At 47.6% G+C, this 20,061-nt stretch overlaps 1 protein-coding gene across 1 annotated transcript in view; it reads right to left on the bottom strand.

Moving 5' to 3' along the window:
- The window catches only part of LOC137039737 (uncharacterized), a 284,691-nt gene that overhangs the window by 69,430 nt on the left and 195,200 nt on the right, over nucleotides 1–20,061 (bottom strand). The window contains exons 11-13 of the mRNA XM_067415014.1: nucleotides 15,717–15,887; nucleotides 6,983–7,156; nucleotides 6,706–6,879 (exon numbers count right to left, since the gene is read on the bottom strand). Of these exons, the coding sequence (XP_067271115.1) occupies nucleotides 6,706–6,879; nucleotides 6,983–7,156; nucleotides 15,717–15,887 (519 nt within the window). The remainder of the gene's footprint in view (nucleotides 1–6,705; nucleotides 6,880–6,982; nucleotides 7,157–15,716; nucleotides 15,888–20,061) is intronic.

Genomic DNA, 20,061 nt, shown 5'->3' with positions numbered 1-20,061 from the left:
GACTGTTGATACTAAGCTTAAAAAAAGGATACATTTAAAAAGACTGAACACTTGCAGTTGTATGTGCAACAACTGTTTTGTTTGTGGTAACTATTGACTTTATATACGTTTTATATATACATAATTTTTATTTATATATTTTTCTTTTTTTGTTTAAAGTATAGGGAGATTGTTAACATGTAATATGTAAGGTACGGTGTGCCTGGGGGTTGGCGCATGAGCAGTGTGTTTCGTGCATCTTCGTGCAGGTGGCGGTGAAGGAAGTTGTGTAAAACTTTGCTGTGCACTGAATAAAGTTAACTATAAACTTTGTGTTTATTATGAGAACCCAAATCCCATTTCTCATTATTATGACATACTAAGTCAAGACATTTTTTTCAATTATACTGAGATTCTAGGTCATTATTATGTTAAATTTTCTCATTATTATGACTTTAAGAATCATATTTTTGAGGCGGAAACAGGCTTCCGTTGTTTATCTTGAATTGGCTTCCATTATTGAGGTAATATTTCTATAAACGATTCACTTTTTAGTATATCATCACATCTCACCTCAGTGTTTTCAGTTTACAGTTCTGATCCTGTAGTAAATCATCGAGCTCCTTTACTCCAGATTGTCCAGGATCATTTCCTGTGAGATTCAGCTCTATCAGGTGTGAAGGGTTTGATCTCAGAGCTGAAACCAGAGCTTTATAACCTTCTTCCGTGATACTGCAGTCTGAAAGTCTAGAAGAAGGGGGGGGGGGGGGGGTCTCAAATTAAATTAATTACTCATTTAGTGAAAACGTCTCGGTTACGTATGTAACCCTCGTTCCCTGAGGAGGGAACGGAGACGTAACGTCAGTGGCGAGATTTTCATGCGTAACTCATATATACTCGTATATACCCACATGGGTATATAAGGAAGTAGCTGGCATGTATTGCATTATGTTTACCTGCTGAGGAGCCAAGACTGAACTCTCGGCTGTTCCAGCGGTACAGCGGATGTGGCAGCGGGACTTTACGTCTCCGTTCCCTCCTCAGGGAACGAGGGTTACATACGTAACCGAGACGTTCCCTTTTGTTCAGTCACTCCGACGTAACGTCAGTGACTGACGAATGGGGGTCCCAATGTAATCACGCCACTCGGCTGTCTCCCAGTGCCCTGCGCAAGCGTGAGTGCCCTGATGCAAGAAGGATGGTCAAAGGCCTCTACTTAACGCAGGAATACCAAGGTACACTGGGAGGCATATTCCAGTTGGAGATATGCGCCAAAATGCCTACCCGTAGGAAGGACTTAAGGATACACGTATGACCCGAGGGGCTGCATACGGAGAACACTGGGGTACCAGCCCCAGGTGGATTTTTAACCCCAGGGGGTGGCAAGGTTGCCAAGGGAATACACCTGCTTAAGGAGGCTTACGGTGGAAATACACATGTGGGGGTCGCCGGAGGGGAACCATGCACATGGGGCACCTGGCCGGACACGAGTGTCTGGGCTAAGGGCAGACTTACTGGCGTCGGCGTCATCAGTGCTGGAGGAGCTCAGGGCTCTCGGGGAGGTCACCTGAGAAGAATATCGCACGTATCCAGTCCGTAGAGTGGAATGGGGAGCAAGCGAAGACACGAGCCAATCCATTTCCGGCCACTTGTAGAGGCGAGTACATAGTCGGATACAGGCTCCACTCGGAGATTGTAAAATCTGGCGAATGTGTGTGGTGTCGCCCAGCCTGCAGCTCTGCAGATGTCTGTCAGCGGAGCGCCATGCGCTAAAGCCCAAGAGGATGCGCTGACCCCAAGGGGGCATAGGCGCCCCTGCTGCTGGTAGCCAAACAATGGTGTCCACTAACCAGTAAGACAACCTCTGCTTGAGAGAGCCTTCCCTTTCAGCTTCCCACAATAACAGACAACAGAGCTGGTCTGAGGTCCTGAAACACTGCGTCCTGTCTACGTAAGCGCGAAGGGCGCGTACTGTACAGAGCAGTTCCAAGGCTGGGTCTGCCCCCTACAAGGGCAGCGCTTGCAGGTTCACCACCTGGTCTCTGAATGGAGTGGCGGGAACCTTGGGCACATATCCAGGCCGGGGTCTCAGGATCACGTGAGAGTCATCCGACCCGAATTCCAGGCACGCTTTGTCAACCGAAAATGCCTGCAGGTCCCCTACCCTCTAGATGGAGACCGATGCGGTCAGGAGTGCTGTCTTCATCGACAAGAACTTACATCTACTGACCGCAAAGGCTCAAACAGGGCCCTCTGCAGTCACTTAAACTACTGAGAGGTCCCAAGAGGGTACGAGAGGAGCACAAGGAGAAAGTAGTCTCCTCGCACCCCTCGGGAACCTGATGACCAGGTCGTGCTTACTTACCGGTTTACCGTCCAAGAGGTCATGGTAGGCGGCGATAGCGGCCACATAAACCTTCAGGGTGGAAGGAGACAGCCTTCGATCCAACCCTTCTTGGAGAAATGTGAGCACAGATCGGGCATTTTCAGGTGTCTTCTAGGTGAGAAGAACACCAACTGACGAAGAGGTTCCACTTCAACGCATCGGCCTGTCTCGTGGACTCAGCCCAAGCGGAAGTGATGGTAGCCACCACCGGAGGTGGTAGGGTACTCAAACCTGCTGCGTCCCGTCCAGGAGCCACACGTGGAGGTTCCAAGATCGGGACGCGGGTGCCACAGGGTGCCCCGTTTCTTTGAGAGGAGATCCTGTCTCAGAGGAATCGGCCAGGGAGGGGCTGTCGCAAGGAGTACTAGTTCTGGAACCAGGTCCAGCCGTGCCAAAACCAACATGACCTGCTCCTTGTCCTCGCTGACCTTGCACAAACACGTGCAAGAAGGCTCACTGGGGGAACGCATATTGCGTAGGCCCTGCGGCCAGCTGTGCGCCAGTGCATTCGTGCCGAGCGTGCCCTCGGTCAGGGAATGGTACAGGCTGCAATGGGACGAGTCGTGGGAGGCAAACAGATCTACCTGTCCGTCCCCGAACTGATCCCAGATCAGCTGGACCGACTGGGGATGGAGTCTCCACTCCCCAGGGATTGGCTGAATCTGTGAGAGCTCGTCGGCTGCACGGTTCAGGATCCCCGGGATATGGACAGCACAAAGGGACCTCAGGCGCTTCTGACTCCATAATACGAAATGGCGGGCGAGTTGGGAAATGCAGCGGGAGCGTAGACCGCCCTGGTGGTTGATGTACGCTACAACGGCCGTGTTGTCCGACCTGACTAGTACGTGTTGACCCTTCAGCAACGCTAGGAAGCGGTGCAGGGTGACCGTACTGCCAGCAACTCGATGCAATTGACATGCAGGCGGCGCTGGCTCTCTGTCCAGGAGCTCGCGGCCGCACGTCCATTGCACATGGCACCCCAACCCGTAGTGAAAGCATCTGTTGACACAACAACATGCCTGGAAGCTCGTTCTAAGTGTTCACCTGCCCGTAGAAAACTGAGGTTTGACCACTGGGTGAGTGTCTGTCTGCAGGCCCGAGTCACTGGGACCTGGAGCGTGCCAGACTGCCATGCCCATTTTGGAACTCGATCGCGAAGCCAGTGCTGAAGCGGTCTCATATGAAGCAATCCGAGCGGCGTCACCGCGGCTGCGAATGCCATATGCCCCAGGAGCCTCTGAAACAATTCAGTGGAACCACACTCTTGCTCTCTATCTGGCGGAGGCAAGTCAGCAGTGACTGCGCGTGCTCCTTTTGTAAGCCGCGCGCACATGGCGACCGAGTCGATCTCCATACCGAGAAAAGAGATCCTCCGCACGGGGCAGAGTTGCTCTTCTCCCAGTTGACCCGAAGGCCCAGACGGGCTAAGTGGTGGACAACCAGGTCTCTGTGTTCGCACACCCGCTCCCGAGAACGGACCAGTATGAGCCAGTCGTCGAGATAGTTCAGGACACGAATCCCTTGCTGCCTGAGTGGCACAAGGGCTGCCTCGCCAATCTTCGTGAAGACGCGAGGGGACAGAGTAAGCCCGAATGGGAGTTCAGCATACTGATATGCCCGCCCCTCGAACGCAAACCGCAGGAACGGTCTGTGTTGAGGAAGGATGGACACACGGAAGTACGCATCCTTCAGGTCAATCGCTGCAAACCAATCGTTTGGACGAACGCATTCATAAAGGCGTTACGCAGTCAACATCCCGAACGGAAGCCTGAGAAGGGATCGGTTCAGGACGCGAAGGTCCAGGATTGGCCGTAACCCACCGGATTCTTCGGTACAATGAAGTAAGGGCTGTAGATGCCAGACTTCATCTCGGCTGGAGGGACGAGCTTGATCGCGCCCTTTGCCAGTAGGGTAGCGATCTCCGCACGCATGACAGGGGCATCGGGCCCTACCATGGTGAACCGCACACCCCGGAAGCGGGGAGGAGCTTGCGCAAACTGAATCGCGTAGCCGAGCCTGATGGTCCACGCGACCCAGCAGGACAGTCCCAGGCACGCTGCCAGGGAGTGTACCAACTGGGTCATATGGAGCACCGGCGTACCCTCGGTGAGGCAGCAAGGCAGTGTTACCGGCACGGACTCGGGTGGCATAGCGGCCCGGTGTCGGGGCACTGGTATTGACTGTGCCCTGACAGAGGAGACCAGGGAAGGACTCGCGTTCCACTGGGGTCTACTCTGCGAGGGGGCTGGCGACAGAGAGGGACGAGAGCGGCGTGGCCCTGGGGCGGCGCGCACTGCCGTCACCGGTCTCTGGGTGCTCAGGGATGGGTTAATCAGTTCTTTCTTTACAAAGGATTCTCCCCCAGCCCTCAACCGGGGGAAGGGGCGGACCTGCCACCGTCCCCTGAAAAGAACTGCCCATCCCAGAGCTGTCCGCATCCGGAGCGCCGCTTAGCCTTGTGTTCAGCAGGCTGCGGGGCTGGCGCAGACTGGGACGGCTTCCTGCGGCGCGATCCGCGGCGTGGCCAGGGTGAAGGCTGCTGCTGTGGCCACGCGGGAGGGGGTCGCAGGAGGTCGCCCTGGTGGCGAGGAGGCTGAGGCAACTGTGCCGGCGGCGCTTAGGTGCAGCAACGGGCCGCCGGGGCAGATGGCCTCAGTCTGCCTCTGGGGACGGCCAAGAACTGTTGGGCGCAGTCCTTGACCGTGCCGCCGATAAGGCCAGCCTGGGATATGGGCGAGCTGAGGAGGCGGGCTCACTCAGCCTTCCCACATCGACCAAGTAAGGCCAATTGTCTTTCCCGGACCACAGCTGTGGACATCTCCTGACCCAGGGGGTGTGTGGTCACCTACTCCGCGCTGGGCGGGATCGGTGGCGGCACGCAGCTCGTAAGCCCTGGATCAGCTCTGTCCTCATGCATACACATTGGGACAGCAGCTAACCCCATAGCACTGCTGGACTACACCACAGAAGTAGACGAGCCAACAGGCTTGGGAGGGCGCTTACGATAGCCTCACCGCGTCAGGTCAAAGCACTCAGTGGACACCGTAGTGCGCAACAGAGCACCTGACTGAGGGGGAGGGACCCCAGTGTACCCTTAGGCCGCGACCCCTCGAGGGCAGAGAAGGCGGAGGAGGCCACCGAACGGTCGCGGGACACTCCTCATGCATCTCAGGAGCGAAATGGCATTGGGGGCGGGGCCCGCAGCTGTCGGGTGCCACCTCCAAAAACCAATCGCCCAACCGTAAGCACTCGTGACAGGGTGGAGATTCACACCAGCCCGAGGCTCGCGGCTGCCCGAGATAACATGGCTGTCAACTCTAGGTCAGATTCTACAGTGCTACCACACCCAGAGGCGGAGCATAGCCGAATCGTCATCCCCAAAGGACTCTAGCCCACCTTGAGATGCGGCAATCGACCTCTCGCCGCTATCTGGAGTATGAACGCTATCTGCTTCAGTCCAACACTCGCTGGTAGCGATGTACAAGAGGGCGGGAGTGGCCCGAGGAATGATAGTCGGGGTTCTTAATACCACAGCACCACCCTCAGGTCACCCTGGCCACCAGCCAAAGTACCACCTCTCTCGGAGATGGTAGATCGGGGTGTGGCAGAGGGGACTCTCTCTTTTTACAGAGATCATTGAGTCTTGACCACAACATCGCGATGGTCATGTTCAGGGAACACAGCACATCCACAAACACTGTTCGAACATGCTGGGCCCAAACACGTCGAGCAGTGAATGCGTCCCAAAGACAGCAACAGATATCGACTGCACCCGGAAGTGCGCGGGCAAACCGTCTTGAAAAAGACGTGCCACACTCAAGCTCTTTTTGTGAGAGGAAGCTCTGCAGAGTGCTGAAGCGCCCAGGGAAAACACACACAGCTGTTGCAGATCACTGCACAGATCAGCAGGCAGGCAATGTGAGATCGCTGGAACGCACCGTTACACCAACATCCTGGAGAACCGCTCATCTCGAAGACTGAAGAGAGGACTTCAGAATTCAGGCTTGCAGGAGTGAAGAGATGCTCTTGGCTCCGAAGCAGAAACATAATGCGATACATGCCAGCTACTTCCTTATATACCCATGTGGGTAGGCGGAGTTACGCATGCAAATCTTGCATGCCCATGGCATTGGCACTGCCATTGGGCGTTTTCTAAGATCTCGAAGATGATTGGCTTCTAGGCAAAACCCCCATTCGTCAGTCACTGACGTTACGTCGGAGTGACTGAACGAAAGGGATCAATATTTCATATTTTAAATTACAATATTCATACATTTTAGCAGCCCAACAATGCAATGTGTTGGTCAATATGTTATTGTTTAATTTAACCAAATTCAAACCTGAGTATCTGCAGTGTACACTGTGAATTTCCCAGTAGAGTTGAGATTTCTGTTACTCCAAAGTCTCCTAGTTTATTCTCACTCAGATCCAGCTCAATCAGGTTTGAAGGGTTTGAATTAAACGCTGAAGTCAGAGCAGCACAACCTTCTTCTGTAATACTGATGCTTGTCAACCTGTAGTAATAAAATAAAAATGTATAAAATAAATAATAATGAAAAAAGTTATAAATACATGAATGAAAGTTGTCATTTTTTTACACTTTGACTAAACACTTACTTCAGATTTTCCAGTCTACACTCTTTATTCTCAAACAGCGTTGAAAAGACCTTCATTCCTGTGTTTCTGAGTTTAGACCCACTCAGATTCAGCTCTTTAAGATTTGAAGGGTTTGAATTTAAAGCTGCAGTCAGAACACGACAATCTTCTTCTGTGATATAGCTGTTATTCAGACTGCATAAAGGAAAAAAAATCATCTGAATATTTACCAAGAGTTTGTGGTTAGTTAACCCTTAAAGACCTAGAACATTTTTGAGGCGCCTGATGTGCCTCTACTTTTCTTTGTTTTTCTCCCCCATTATAGCAGTTAGCATCAAGTGCTATATATCATTTTAAACAGGAGAACCTGAAGTTTCCATCTAGCTCATTTGATGTCCCAATTTTACATTTATTTATTCTGAGAATGGATTAAATTAATATAATTTCAAGAAAAATGGCAGCAAAAATGTGATGGTTTTACTGTGAACTCGAACAGAACTTCATGAAGTTTGGATTTTTTCCTTTAGAAAGTTAGACTTGGTTGTTTTACACTTCCAGATTAAATTTTGTCTACATGTAACAATCCCTCAGCAAGTTATAGCCATTTATTATAACAATATTCTAGGCGTTTCTAGGTTCCCTTTCGGGGAACTCGAGCTGCGTCGAAACGCTGTGAGAACGCCTCTGCGTTAATGCGTCGTGAAGCGCCTGTAGAACCATTCCATCGGAAAAAAGATCGATCGTCGGCGTGATGACGTCATCGACCGGAAGCTATAAAACGTCCGTGAAAACAAACAGGAACTAGCTTCTGTGCCTTCAGTAAGCGATCTGTGTGAACCTGTCTGTCTATTTGGTGTTTTTGTCTGTCTATTGAAAGAGTTTTTCCACCCTTTGTTAAATATTCCATATATTTTACAAAAAAGAGAAAATAAAATAGATAGAGAAATGGCGAGCGAAAGCAGTAACTTTAAGAGGTGTGTTCATCCCTGCCCACGCTACATCACGAGTGGGGATACACACTCTCTTTGTGTTGCCTGCTTGGGAGCGCAGCATGCCCAGGCAGCCCTCGAGGGGGCTGCTTGCGAGCACTGTGAGCGTATGCCACTGAGAACGCTGCGCTCCCGCCGGGCACTCTTCGAGGAGGGTGCCTCGGCTCGTGTTCCCCGCGGCTCTGGTCCCGCTGCTGCCGAGGCAGAGCGGAGGCTGCAGTCGTGGGGTTCACAATTGGATGTTGCGGAGGGGTTTGAGACGGGCGCTGCCTTATCTCTGCCCTCACCCGCTCCATCCAGCGGTTCTTCTCGGGGCTTGGAAGCACGCATTGCGGTTTCTTCCCCCCCGAGAGAGCCGCCGGTGCTCCAACTATCCAGCTCCGAGGAGGTGGACGTTGAGAGCATCGCGACTGAAGATTCGCCACTTCAGTCTCCTGCGAGTGATGAGCTCGTTGAGGTTCTAACGCGAGCCGTGGCCAGATTAAACATTGACTGGCCCGTAGAAAGATCTGAGGCAGGAAAGAGACGTTCTAGTAAATTAGACGAAAGATTCCTGCCCGCTCGCGCTTCAGAACCTCAGCGGCGGGGCCTGCCATTCTTCCATGATTTGCACACCGAGGTGGCAACATCATGGAGGAGACCGGCATCATACCGTGTGTTCAGCCCTCAGACTACGGTCTATAGTAACATCATGGGGCTGAAGCACTACGGCTATGGGGCGATGCCAAAGGTAGAAGAGACGCTTGCGAGCCATCTCTCGCCTTCCTCGGCATCGTCCCTAAAGGCCCCGACTTTGCCCACCAGACCATTGAAAACAACGTCGGCACTGGTGGGCAAAGCGTACTCGGCGGCAGGTCAGGCTGCTGCATGCCTTCACACCATGGCAATTATGCAGGCTTATCAGGCTGACCTGCTCAGGGATCTAGATGGACGCGATGAAGTGGGGGGTGACGTCATAAATGAGCTTAGAACAGCAGCTGATATCACTCTCCGGGCCACCAAAGAGACGGCCAGATGTGTTGGCCGCTCGATGGCAGCATTGGTGGCTACGGAGAGACATTTATGGCTCAACCCCACCGAAATCAAAGAGAGGGAGAAGAGCTTTCTGCTCGACGCGCCGCTGTCTCCTGGTGGCCTCTTCGGTGACGCAGTACACACTGTCACCGAGAGGTTCCAGGAGTCAAAGAAACAAGCTGCGGCGCTGAAGCAGTTTCTCCCTCTCCGAGTCCAGGTCCCTGGGGCTGCCGCTGACATCAGGCAGCCCAAGCCGAGTACGAGCTCAGCTCACAGGGCACAACAAAAGCAGAGCGTCGCCGCTCGGGCTCCCCCTCAGCGCGGGGACCAGGGGCGGCGCTCTCAGACGAAGCCTTCGAGGGGCAGGGCTGATCTGCGGACAGTCCTGATCGCCAAGAAGGCTTCGTCGAAGCGTTCCTGACGCCAGAAGCGTCAGGACGCTGAGGGTGGTTCCCCCCGTAGGGAAACGGTGCTTACCCCTGCCTACGGTACCCGTTTCCCTACGGCACCCTCGGGGGGCCGCGCTGCCAACCCTGCCGCAATGCCGGGGCGCAGTCGGTCTCCGCGGGCCACCCGAGGGTGGTCCGCACCCCCTTCGGGGGGTCCCCGAGCAGTCAAGTCAGTTGTTCCCTGCCGGTCCGCCGCTTCAGGGCACTGTGCTTGTTGCTCAAAATACACCAGAGGCCAGCCTCGAGAGGCTGGTTCCCTTAGTAGATTTTCTAGACGAATGGAAACGTCTATCAAATATATCTCAGTGGGTCCTGCAGATAGTAGAAAAGGGGTATGCCATTCAATTCAGAAGTCGGCCACCTCCTTTCTGCGGTGTCCTACCTACAGTGGTGGGCCCGGAGCAGGCTCTGGTAATGGCACAGGAAGTAGAGACACTCCTGCAAAAAGGGGCTATAGAGAGGGTTTCCCCTCCCAGCAGGGAGTCTGGCTTTTACAGCCGTTACTTCATCGTGCCGAAGAAGGATGGGGGCTTACGCCCGATATTAGATCTGCGGCTATTGAATCGCTCGGTGGCCAAGCTCAAATTCAAGATGCTTACACTCAGACAGATTGTAGCGCAGGTCAGATCGGAGGATTGGTTTGTCACCATAGACCTCAAAGATGCGTATTTTCATGTCTCCATCCGTCCACATCACAGGAAGTTCCTGAGGTTTGCCTTCGGGGGAGAGGCATACCAATATCGTGTACTTCCCTTCGGTCTAGCACTGTCACCCCGCACGTTCACCAAGTGTGTGGATGCAGCTCTGGCGCCGCTGCGTCTTCAGGGCATCCGCATACTGAACTACATCGACGACTGGCTGATTCTAGCGAATACAGAGCAGATGGCGGTTCAGCATCGAGATGCTGTTCTCGCCCATATGTCGAAGCTGGGGTTGAGGCTGAACGCCAAGAAGAGTGTGCTTTCTCCGGCTCAGAGAACCACTTTTCTAGGTGTGAACTGGGACTCGATAATTATGCGGGCGCAATTATCGCCAACACGCATAGCGTCGATCCTGGCAGCCGCCAAAGAACAGAAGCTAGGCCGAGCCGTCACTGTGAAACAGTTCCAGAAACTGTTAGGTCTCATGGCAGCAGCGTCCAACGTGATACCTCTTGGCCTACTGTACATGAGGCCACTGCAGTGGTGGCTCAAAACACAAGGGTTCTCCCCGAGGGGAAATCCGCTCCGCACGATCAAAGTCACGCGGCGATGCCTACGTGCTCTGGTCATGTGGAAAAACCCGGGGTTTTTATCTCAGGGTCCCGTGTTGGGGGCTCATGTTCGTCGCGTAACGCTAACGACAGACGCCTCCCTCACGGGCTGGGGGGCGACCATGAGTGGTCGCTCATCCCAGGGTCTATGGCAGGAACATCAGCGGCACTGGCACATAAATCGGCTAGAGATGCTCGCAGTGTTTCTTGCATTGAAACAGTTCCTGCCCGACCTCAGGGGCCACCACGTACTAGTCAGAACAGACAACACGTCCGTGGTGGCCTATATAAATCACCAGGGGGGTCTGAGGTCTCGTCCGTTGGACAAATTGGCACATCGGATCCTCCTGTGGGCCCAAGGGAAATTGCTGTCAATCAAGGCAGTATATATCCCGGGGGCCCTAAACCAGGAAGCAGACAACCTGTCGAGACAGGGGCCGAGGCCCGGGGAATGGAGACTCCACCCAGAGGTGGTGGAGCTCCTATGGAAGGTTTATGGGAAAGCAGAGATAGACCTGTTCGCTTCAGCAGAGAACTCTCACTGCCCGCGGTGGTTTTCTCTGACCCATCCGGCTCCGCTGGGGCTGGATGCCATGGTACAGGAGTGGCCGAGGCTGCCTCTGTACGCCTTCCCCCCGATTGTTCTGCTTCCAGGAGTTCTGGAGAGGGTACGCCGGGACGGGGCCCAGGTACTCCTAGTGGCCCCGAACTGGCCGACCCGAGTATGGTTTTCGGACCTGATATCTCTCCTGGAAGGCTCTCCGATGGAGATTCCGACCAGGAGGGATCTACTCTCTCAGGCGGGCGGGAGTTTCCTGCACCCACGCCCGGAGATGTGGAAACTGTGGGCCTGGCCTCTGAGGGGGCTAGGCTCATAGAGGAGGGTCTCTCGGCCGAGGTCGTAGAGACCATCCTACACTCCAGAGCTCCGTCCACGAGGAAGCTGTACGCTTTGAAATGGAGACTTTTCTCAGCTTGGTGCAGAGAACGCCAGTGGGATCCAGTTAACTGCCCGGTTGGTACAGTGCTGGAGTTCCTGCAGGAAAGGTTCTCTGCAGGGTTGACCCCCTCCACACTTAAGGTGTACGTGGCGGCCTTGGGCGCTGTCCACGTCCCTTGCAGTGGAGTGTCTTTGGGAAGACACCCTCTAATTACACGCTTCCTTCGTGGCACATTAAGGTTGAGGCCAGTTATGCACTCGAGGGTCCCGGCATGGGACTTGGCCATTGTTTTGAGGGGCTTGTCCGGACCTCCGTTCGAACCTTTGGAGGAGGTTTCGGATAAGTTCCTCACCCTGAAAACTATCTTCCTTTTGGCCATTTCATCTCTTAAAAGGATAGGAGATATTCAGTCCCTGTCAGTAGGGCCCTCATGTCTAGAGTTCGCGCCTGGGATGGTGAAAGCATTTCTGCATCCCAGGCCGGGTTATGTCCCCAAGGTTCCTACGAGCCCACGGGGCCCCATCACTCTACAAGCCTTCTGTCCTCCTCCATTCTTGACGTCAGACCAGGAAAGATTAAATCTGCTGTGTCCGGTGAGGGCACTGGATACTTATGTCCACAGAGCTGCCCTGTGGAGAAAAACTGAACAATTGTTTGTTTGCTTCGGACTCCCTAAGAAGGGGGCTCCTGTATCCAAGCAGAGGATGAGCAAGTGGGTGGCCGAGGCCATTTCACTTGCTTATGAAGCTGCCGGGCAGCCATCTCCTTTGGCTGTCCGGGCACATTCTACCAGGGGTATGGCTGCTTCTAAAGCACTTTTGTCGGGGGCTTCCCTCCATGATATATGTAACGCGGCCGGATGGTCGTCTCCTTCTACCTTCGTCAGGTTCTACGAACTAGACCTGGCATCTACAGTAGGGGCACAGGTACTCTCGTAACCGTGTGCGCTTCGGTTTCACACATACGAGACACTTGGTCCTATGGCGATGTGGGTATAAGCGTTCTCACAGCGTTTCGACGCAGCTCGAGTTCCCCGAAAGGGAACGTCTCAGGTTACGTATGTAACCCTAGTTCCCTGAGGGAACGAGACGCTGCGTCGCTCTGCCATACTCCCGGCGTGTCCGTGATCACTTACTTCAGGCTTTATCAGAAGTTAGTTCCTGTTTGTTTTCACGGACGTTTTATAGCTTCCGGTCGATGACGTCATCACGCCGACGATCGATCTTTTTTCCGATGGAATGGTTCTACAGGCGCTTCACGACGCATTAACGCAGAGGCGTTCTCACAGCGTTTCGACGCAGCGTCTCGTTCCCTCAGGGAACTAGGGTTACATACGTAACCTGAGACGTTTTTGAGTGAAAACAGGTGTATTTTATTTACTGATAATGTGTCCTAAAAAGTTCAAGTAATAAAGTAAATAGAAAGATTGTTATATTATAACAACACTGAAACAAACCTTTTTCTTCAGAGGAATATATTATAATTTGAGCATTAAAAACAAACGCAAACAATACATCAAGTTGTGACAACAAACCGTGAAATAAAATATACTGAGGCTACTTTTACATGTGGGCGGCTATATTCATAAACGGACATTTCAACTTCCCTGCACATAATCTTCTCAAACACTAATTGAGGAAAATATAATAGTGAAAATGTGTAAAAACACAAACTACATACAAATAGAGAAATATACTGGCTGTGCTCTGACAGAGAGCGCTTTGCACGCGTTTATTTCTGTTTGGTTTCATGATGCATGCAAATTCACACCCACGTTCATTTTTCAGAGAAACGTGATTCGTGGTTCAAAAGACCAAACACTGTGTTTATTGGTTGAGTTGATGAAAGTTTCGTCGAATCTGGGCACAGGGGGGTGGGACTAATAAAAAAAAATAATTTCTGTTTGGCTCAGGGGAACAACCCACGTGTGTTTCCTGGACAAATCAATGCTGCATATTTTGATGACGCATCCACGCTGACTATGGAGCCTCTGAATGATCAATCGCGAGACATAATATACCTATGGAAAGCGGAGATTCTCCTCTTTATGGTGCAGTTTACCGCATACAGATTGGATTAGCGGTTAAAAAGTTATTAAACATTTTAGAACGATAGTTATTTTTAGCCGCGGGCGGCTGTCTCGGTCTTTAAGGGTTAATAGTTTCAAAATTATGGCTCGTTTCCACTGAGCATTACGGTTTTCTGCGGTATGCATTTATTTGCATTTCCACTGTCAAAAGTTGTAACTGGTACCAAAATGCTGAACCGTACCATACCACTCGTTTCCGTACCCTTCCTTTGGGTAACTAGCACAGTGGTACAGTACTAAAGGGTGGAGCTAGACTCACTGCAGAACACTGATTGGTTGACAGAGAATCGTCACTTGGTTGTGTGACAGGGGGATGACGACAACGCAATAGGCTCCATTTTTAAATCATGAGATTGCAAAACAATCCCAGCTAACACACGACGTAACAGTTACGTAATTTATTCGTACTTTTTGGTAATTTCGTGACTTACCAACTGACAACGTAGTCTCAACGTCGCATGCCTGTAATTTCCTTACCATAAAATTACCTTCTCACAACGTTGTCAGTACGATCTCTGAACGTCAGAATATTACCAACAACGTTCCAGATACGTACTCTACACGTAATATTTTGGTAATTTTATGACTGACTGACAACGTAACTACAACGTTGCATGCCTGTAATTTTCTTACCATAAAATTACCTTCTCACAACGTTGTCAGTACGATCTCTGAACGTCAGAATATTACCAACAACGTTCCAGATACGTACTCTACACGTAATATTTTGGTAATTCCATGACTTACTGGCAACGTGAATGCAACGTCACCTGCTCATAATTTCATTACCATCATTGCAGGATATTCTGATTGTCAGAATTTGTTATTTAAAATGTGTAATTAAATGTCAGACAAGATTAAAATTCCCCTTACGATTTTTATTTATTTTAAACAATTAAGAACACGGACGATCTTTTTATATATAAAATAAAAGTGACGTGTCACGTGACACGATGCGCGCGCCTCCACAACTGAAGAGTGTGTGCGCCGTAGGCAATATTATCAAGAGCAGTTAATTTTTCTGGAGTGTTATTGCATAATATTTCATACAAAACGTTGGAATAATGACAGATATGGCCTCTACATCTAATTTAACAGTAGTAGAGACTGAACGAGAACGCGCTCGCCTGGTGGCAGTTGGGAGTTGCCATGGCAACCGTAAACACACAACAAACAAACAGCTAGAGAGGACCAGAAGAGGACAGCGTCGACATTTCGCTCTCGTTTTATCGCAAGATATCTTTAAAAAAAAAGTTCAACAACGGTGTCAGATTGGTTAAGTAATATTACCTACAGTCTACTTTAAGTATTTATGTTAATATTTATACCTATTGTTACATATTTATGTGGTATTTTTCCTGAATCATTTGAAATGTCAACTAGCAAACGGTAACTTACGCTAGCACAGCATATGTTTAACATTATAATGCAGAGCATCTTGAATGCTTTTATTCATGTTCTGCTGTATCTCCGATGTTTTTGTTAAATAATTTGTGTGTTTTATTCTTCGTTTTTGTGTGTTTTTCAAAATAAATGAACTGAATGAACTAAAGTCACATTGAGTCTGCATTCGTCATTCACATTCATTGAAATAGCCTTTAAATTAGTTTGGGCAAATGAGGACATAAATTACAACATGTCCGCCTATTGAAAAATGAATAATTATAAAAATTACCAACTGATTACCAACACACAACTAATAGATCCATGACGTTGCCACAACGTTGCAGTTACTAACTGGCAACGTTACAATGTTACGTTGTGACAACGTATCTGGGAATTTCACTTTTCCAGTTGTCACAACGTAACTAGTTACGTCACCACGACGAAAGTTTAGTCAGCAGATTACGTTGCAGTTACGTAACAGCCACGTATTTGTGTTAGCTGGGATGTCTGTACAGTGTACAGTACCGTACCGTTCAGTGGAAATGAGCCATTACAAAAGTCCCATTTGCTTATTCAGTATGCATCAGCAGCATGTTTAAAAGTATTAAAAGTGTCATCATAATGATAAAACTTACATAAGTATCTTCATTTTACAGTGTTTATCTTCCAGTACAACAGCAAGTTTCTTCAATCCTGAGTGTCCTAGGACACATCCACTCAGATTCAGCTCTCTCATGAGTAACAGATTTTCACCCACAACTCCACTCACATACTGACAGGCTTCATCTGCAGCAGGACTCAAAAACCTGCAAAATGGAAGATGATTCAGTTAAGTTTTCTACTAAATGTGGCGTAATAAAAGATACTGAAAATTAGCGATAGTGATGCTGCGCTCGTGTACTCGTACTCATTCAAATTAACCTCTGCGCTCGAACTGACCAATTCACACATAATTATGAAAAATGGCTGTCTTTGCAAGTCTCCAAGTGAACATTAACAGTTGAGGAATACAACGCATGTGTAAAAGTATATTTGATCTGTGCATTCAGTCTTAAAGGAACAGCAGCCTAAACCTGCTGTTGTGTTTTTTAATGTTAATCAAACAACAAAGGACAAAGAAATCACTCTTGACTGAAAGACTTTTGTAAATATATTAGGCAAGTAAGACAAACAAATTTTAATTTCAATTGCTGAAGCTTTTATCAGATTCCCTTTATTTGTAATTTTTCCTATGTGCCACATAGGGAAAAAATAAATTGTTTTTGACACTCCACCACTTAGTAATTCAGTGCATATAATTGATAAAAGCAAAACACAAATACATAAAATACATAATATTAAGAATATAAATAAATAAGCTAACTAAAATAGAATAAATAAATAATTATGTTTAAAAAAAGTATTAAAAGAACCATCTCTTAAATGCAGTTCACATTTTCTGATTAAGCAGTCTGATAGTTGCTGGAATAAACGGTTTAACAACCGAATAGTCCTTGATCTGATACTTCTGTATCTTTTACCGGACTGCAGAAGTGTGACCATGCCATGAGAGTAATAAGTGTGGTCCTATAGAATGTTATTCACTCTGCGTACACAGCGCTCGGTGTAGATATCCTGCAAACGTGTCAGAGAGTCACCAATGATTTTTTCAGCAGTTCTCACTATCCTATTTAGTTTGCGAATCTCCTCTGCTGTACAATTACCGAACCAGGAAGAGATGCAATATGTGAGAATACTCTCAATAGTGCCTCTATAAAACATAGTCATTGCTGGGTAAATCACGGTTTACGGTATTATCACGATGTTGGAATAGGTTGCAAAAAAAGCAATAGCTACACAAAAAATGTATAAATTGAACAAACGTTTCAAACAGTGCAAAAAACAAAAAAACATTAGGTAACACTTTAGTCTTTTTATTTATCTTCTAAACTTGTGCTATTTACACTAGCTCAGCCTATCAATGTCATTGGGCCAAACAACATTTCAAGAAAGACACATTTTAATGTCTTCAGCGGCGTAGTCAATATAGCATAAAGTGTAAGGCTCAGTAAGGTTTGAATCCACTTTTTGCCGAGCTCGCTCTTCCTTTTCCCATCACATCAGAAAGGCATTTACTTTCAATAAAAATTAAGAAAATGTTCTAAAAGTGGAAATATAGTTTCTAACGAAAAGTTTAATAATAATAATAATAATAATAATAATAATAATAATAATAATAATAATAATAATAATAATAAAAGTATTTATTGGGTAGGGTTAGGGGTAGGTGGGAGGGATTTTATTGTCCCATTGAGGCAGCATCCATTTAAAGGGGTGGCCTGATTGTGTTTGTGGGGTGCACTGTAACGTGGTCATGCTTTGTTTAAAAAAATTGCATTATTTTTCATACATTTCACCTTTATTCTACACTGCTCTGTATCTCCTTGTAAAAACGTTCTGATGGTTTCTGGGTTCTATGAAGCCGGTCCCTCAAAAATGTGACCAGTCATGGAAAGTAGGGACACAAGTCGGTTCTGGGGCATTTTGATTTATTCACCGATTCTGAAAGTGTAGTCTCCAAGCTTTCCAACGATGTGTAACACATGGAAATCTGATAACATTTGGAGAAGTTATGGCATTCTGAACGTATGCCTTTAGAAAAGTGTAAACGAGAGAAAACAGCCTCTAAAGTTTTGAGTTCTCACCTGCTGGGAGTACAATAGGGCTCATTTACATCTCATTTAGATAAGCCATACCCCCTGTTAAGCTGCATGGTTGCTAGTAACGACATACACAATGGGAAAAATCAGACCGCATACTACTAATAATAAATATGCTAACATTACCATCTCAAAGTCCATTATAGTAATGGGGGTTTTTGGCAAGTGATACGATGCTAACGATTACAATTAAAATTAAAGCTGCGAGCAGCATTTAGCGGGGTTCAAGCAATTTAAGGTCTTTAAGCAATTGACGCCTTTTGCATGAAAGGTTTTTAAGCACTGAATGAATTTGAGAGATATCAGGTGAAATGAAGTGAAAAACTGACAAAATGTGATTTTAAATATTATAGTAGTGACTTTATAAAGTCTAAATATGAATTATAGAACAATATTAATCAATAGTATGACAAAATTACTATTTTACTTTGCTAACATGACAAACATGTTGCTAGGTGGTTGCTAGGTTATTCTTGATGGTTGTTATGGTGTTGCTAGGCAGTTGTTAGTTGTCACAGATGGTTACTATAATGTTTATAGAGTTCTTACTATGTTCTTTGCCTGATTTAACACTTAGCTAATCACTGCTAGCATGTGTAGCATGTTGGAAGTGCTGTTTGCTAGCATGACAGACAGACAGACAGAGAGACACACACACACACACACACACACACACACACACACACACACACACACACCACATATTTTTGTGAAGTTTTGAGTTTTCGTTCAGTATTAATATGCTTTTGAGCATGTTTTACCACACCTATTCTCCAAATGATCCTGTTATAGCTACCCAAAGTGTAAAGTTCAACATGTTTTTGATAACTATTGATCAGGAGAGTCCAGAGAATCATACTGCTGTGGTTTGGTTCCGATCAGGCAAAAAAACCAAGGACTAGTTTGCAAAACGAGGTTTTTAACATAATTGTGAATATTTAAATAAAGATTTGATTGACAGTATTGGTTATAGAGGCAAAGTTGTTCAGTATGAGAAGATCTATCATAATATATGCATATTATGTGGCTGTTTTAACCCCACCTGATTAACGAGATGGAAAACCATTTACAGCCAATACAGGCAATTCGCCATAGGAATACATGCTTTCCCAAGCTTTTTAACACTTATAGCGCCCCCTATACTCCGATCTCCATAAAACTTTGCATGTGTCTTCAACATGTTATGCCACATATACCCAATAATTTTCGTGAAGTTTTGAGTTTCCCTTTAGGATTTATAGGCTTTTGAGTGTATTTTGCCACGCCTCTTTTCTAAATGGCCCTGTTATAGCCATCCAAATGCAAAAGTTCAACTTTTTTTCAATAATTTTTGACCTAGAGAGTCTATAGAATTGTCCTAGACTGGTTTGGTTCCAATTGGGTAAAAAACCAGGGACTAGTTCGCAAAAGTAGGTTTTTAACATAATTACGAAAATTTAATTAATGATTTGATTGACAGCAATGGTTCTAGAGGCAAAGTTGTTCATCATGAGGAGATCTATTATATGATATGCATATTTCATGGATATGTGCAACAATACGTGATTTCAGAGCCATAAAACTTGTTAGCGCCAACTAGTGGCCGATTTCTTTCAAAATTCTTACAGACCTCTAAGACCATGAGTCAAACATGCCCACTGAGTTTCGTTCCGATCAGCCTCCATTAACCTTGTCTAGTAGGTGCTCAAAATTCATTGGTCTATGGCGGCCATGTTTTTTGAGATACACCAATGTCCTCATACACATACATGGTACCTTGGGCCAAGACACTGCATACCAATTTTCAGGTCAATCTGACTAGCGGTCGCGTGGTTATAGCTATTTTCATGTTTTTTCCACATTATAGCGCCACTAAGTGGTCAATCTTTACATTTTTTTTATCCTGACCTCAGAATGAGCCCATACACATGTGTACCAAGTTTGGTGAAGATATCTCATTTCCTTCTTGAGTTATAGCCTCTTTAGTAAAAAAGGCTCCGCCTTCAATGTACATTTCCACGCCCCTTTTCGTCCTTGAGTCAAAATTTCAACTTCTTTTTGATAATTATTGATATTCAGACTAGACAGAACATTTTGGCACTGGTTTGGTTCCGATATGTCAAAAAACCAGGGACTAGTTTGCAAAAGTAGGTTTTTGACAAAATTCAAAATGGCGGAAAAATTTTCATGACGGAAATGAAATCAGAGATAAACGTTTTGTTCGCCAAGGTCTCAGCTTTCCAATGATATAAGACACTTGAGTGTGGACCAAACGGTTTAGGAGTTATGAGCCATTTTGCGT

This window comes from Pseudorasbora parva, chromosome 14 (assembly GCF_024679245.1).
Source record: "Pseudorasbora parva isolate DD20220531a chromosome 14, ASM2467924v1, whole genome shotgun sequence".
Lineage (NCBI taxonomy): Eukaryota > Metazoa > Chordata > Actinopteri > Cypriniformes > Gobionidae > Pseudorasbora > Pseudorasbora parva.
The sequence above is the reverse complement of the archived record's forward strand: the minus strand, read 5'-3'. Positions and strand labels throughout refer to the sequence as shown.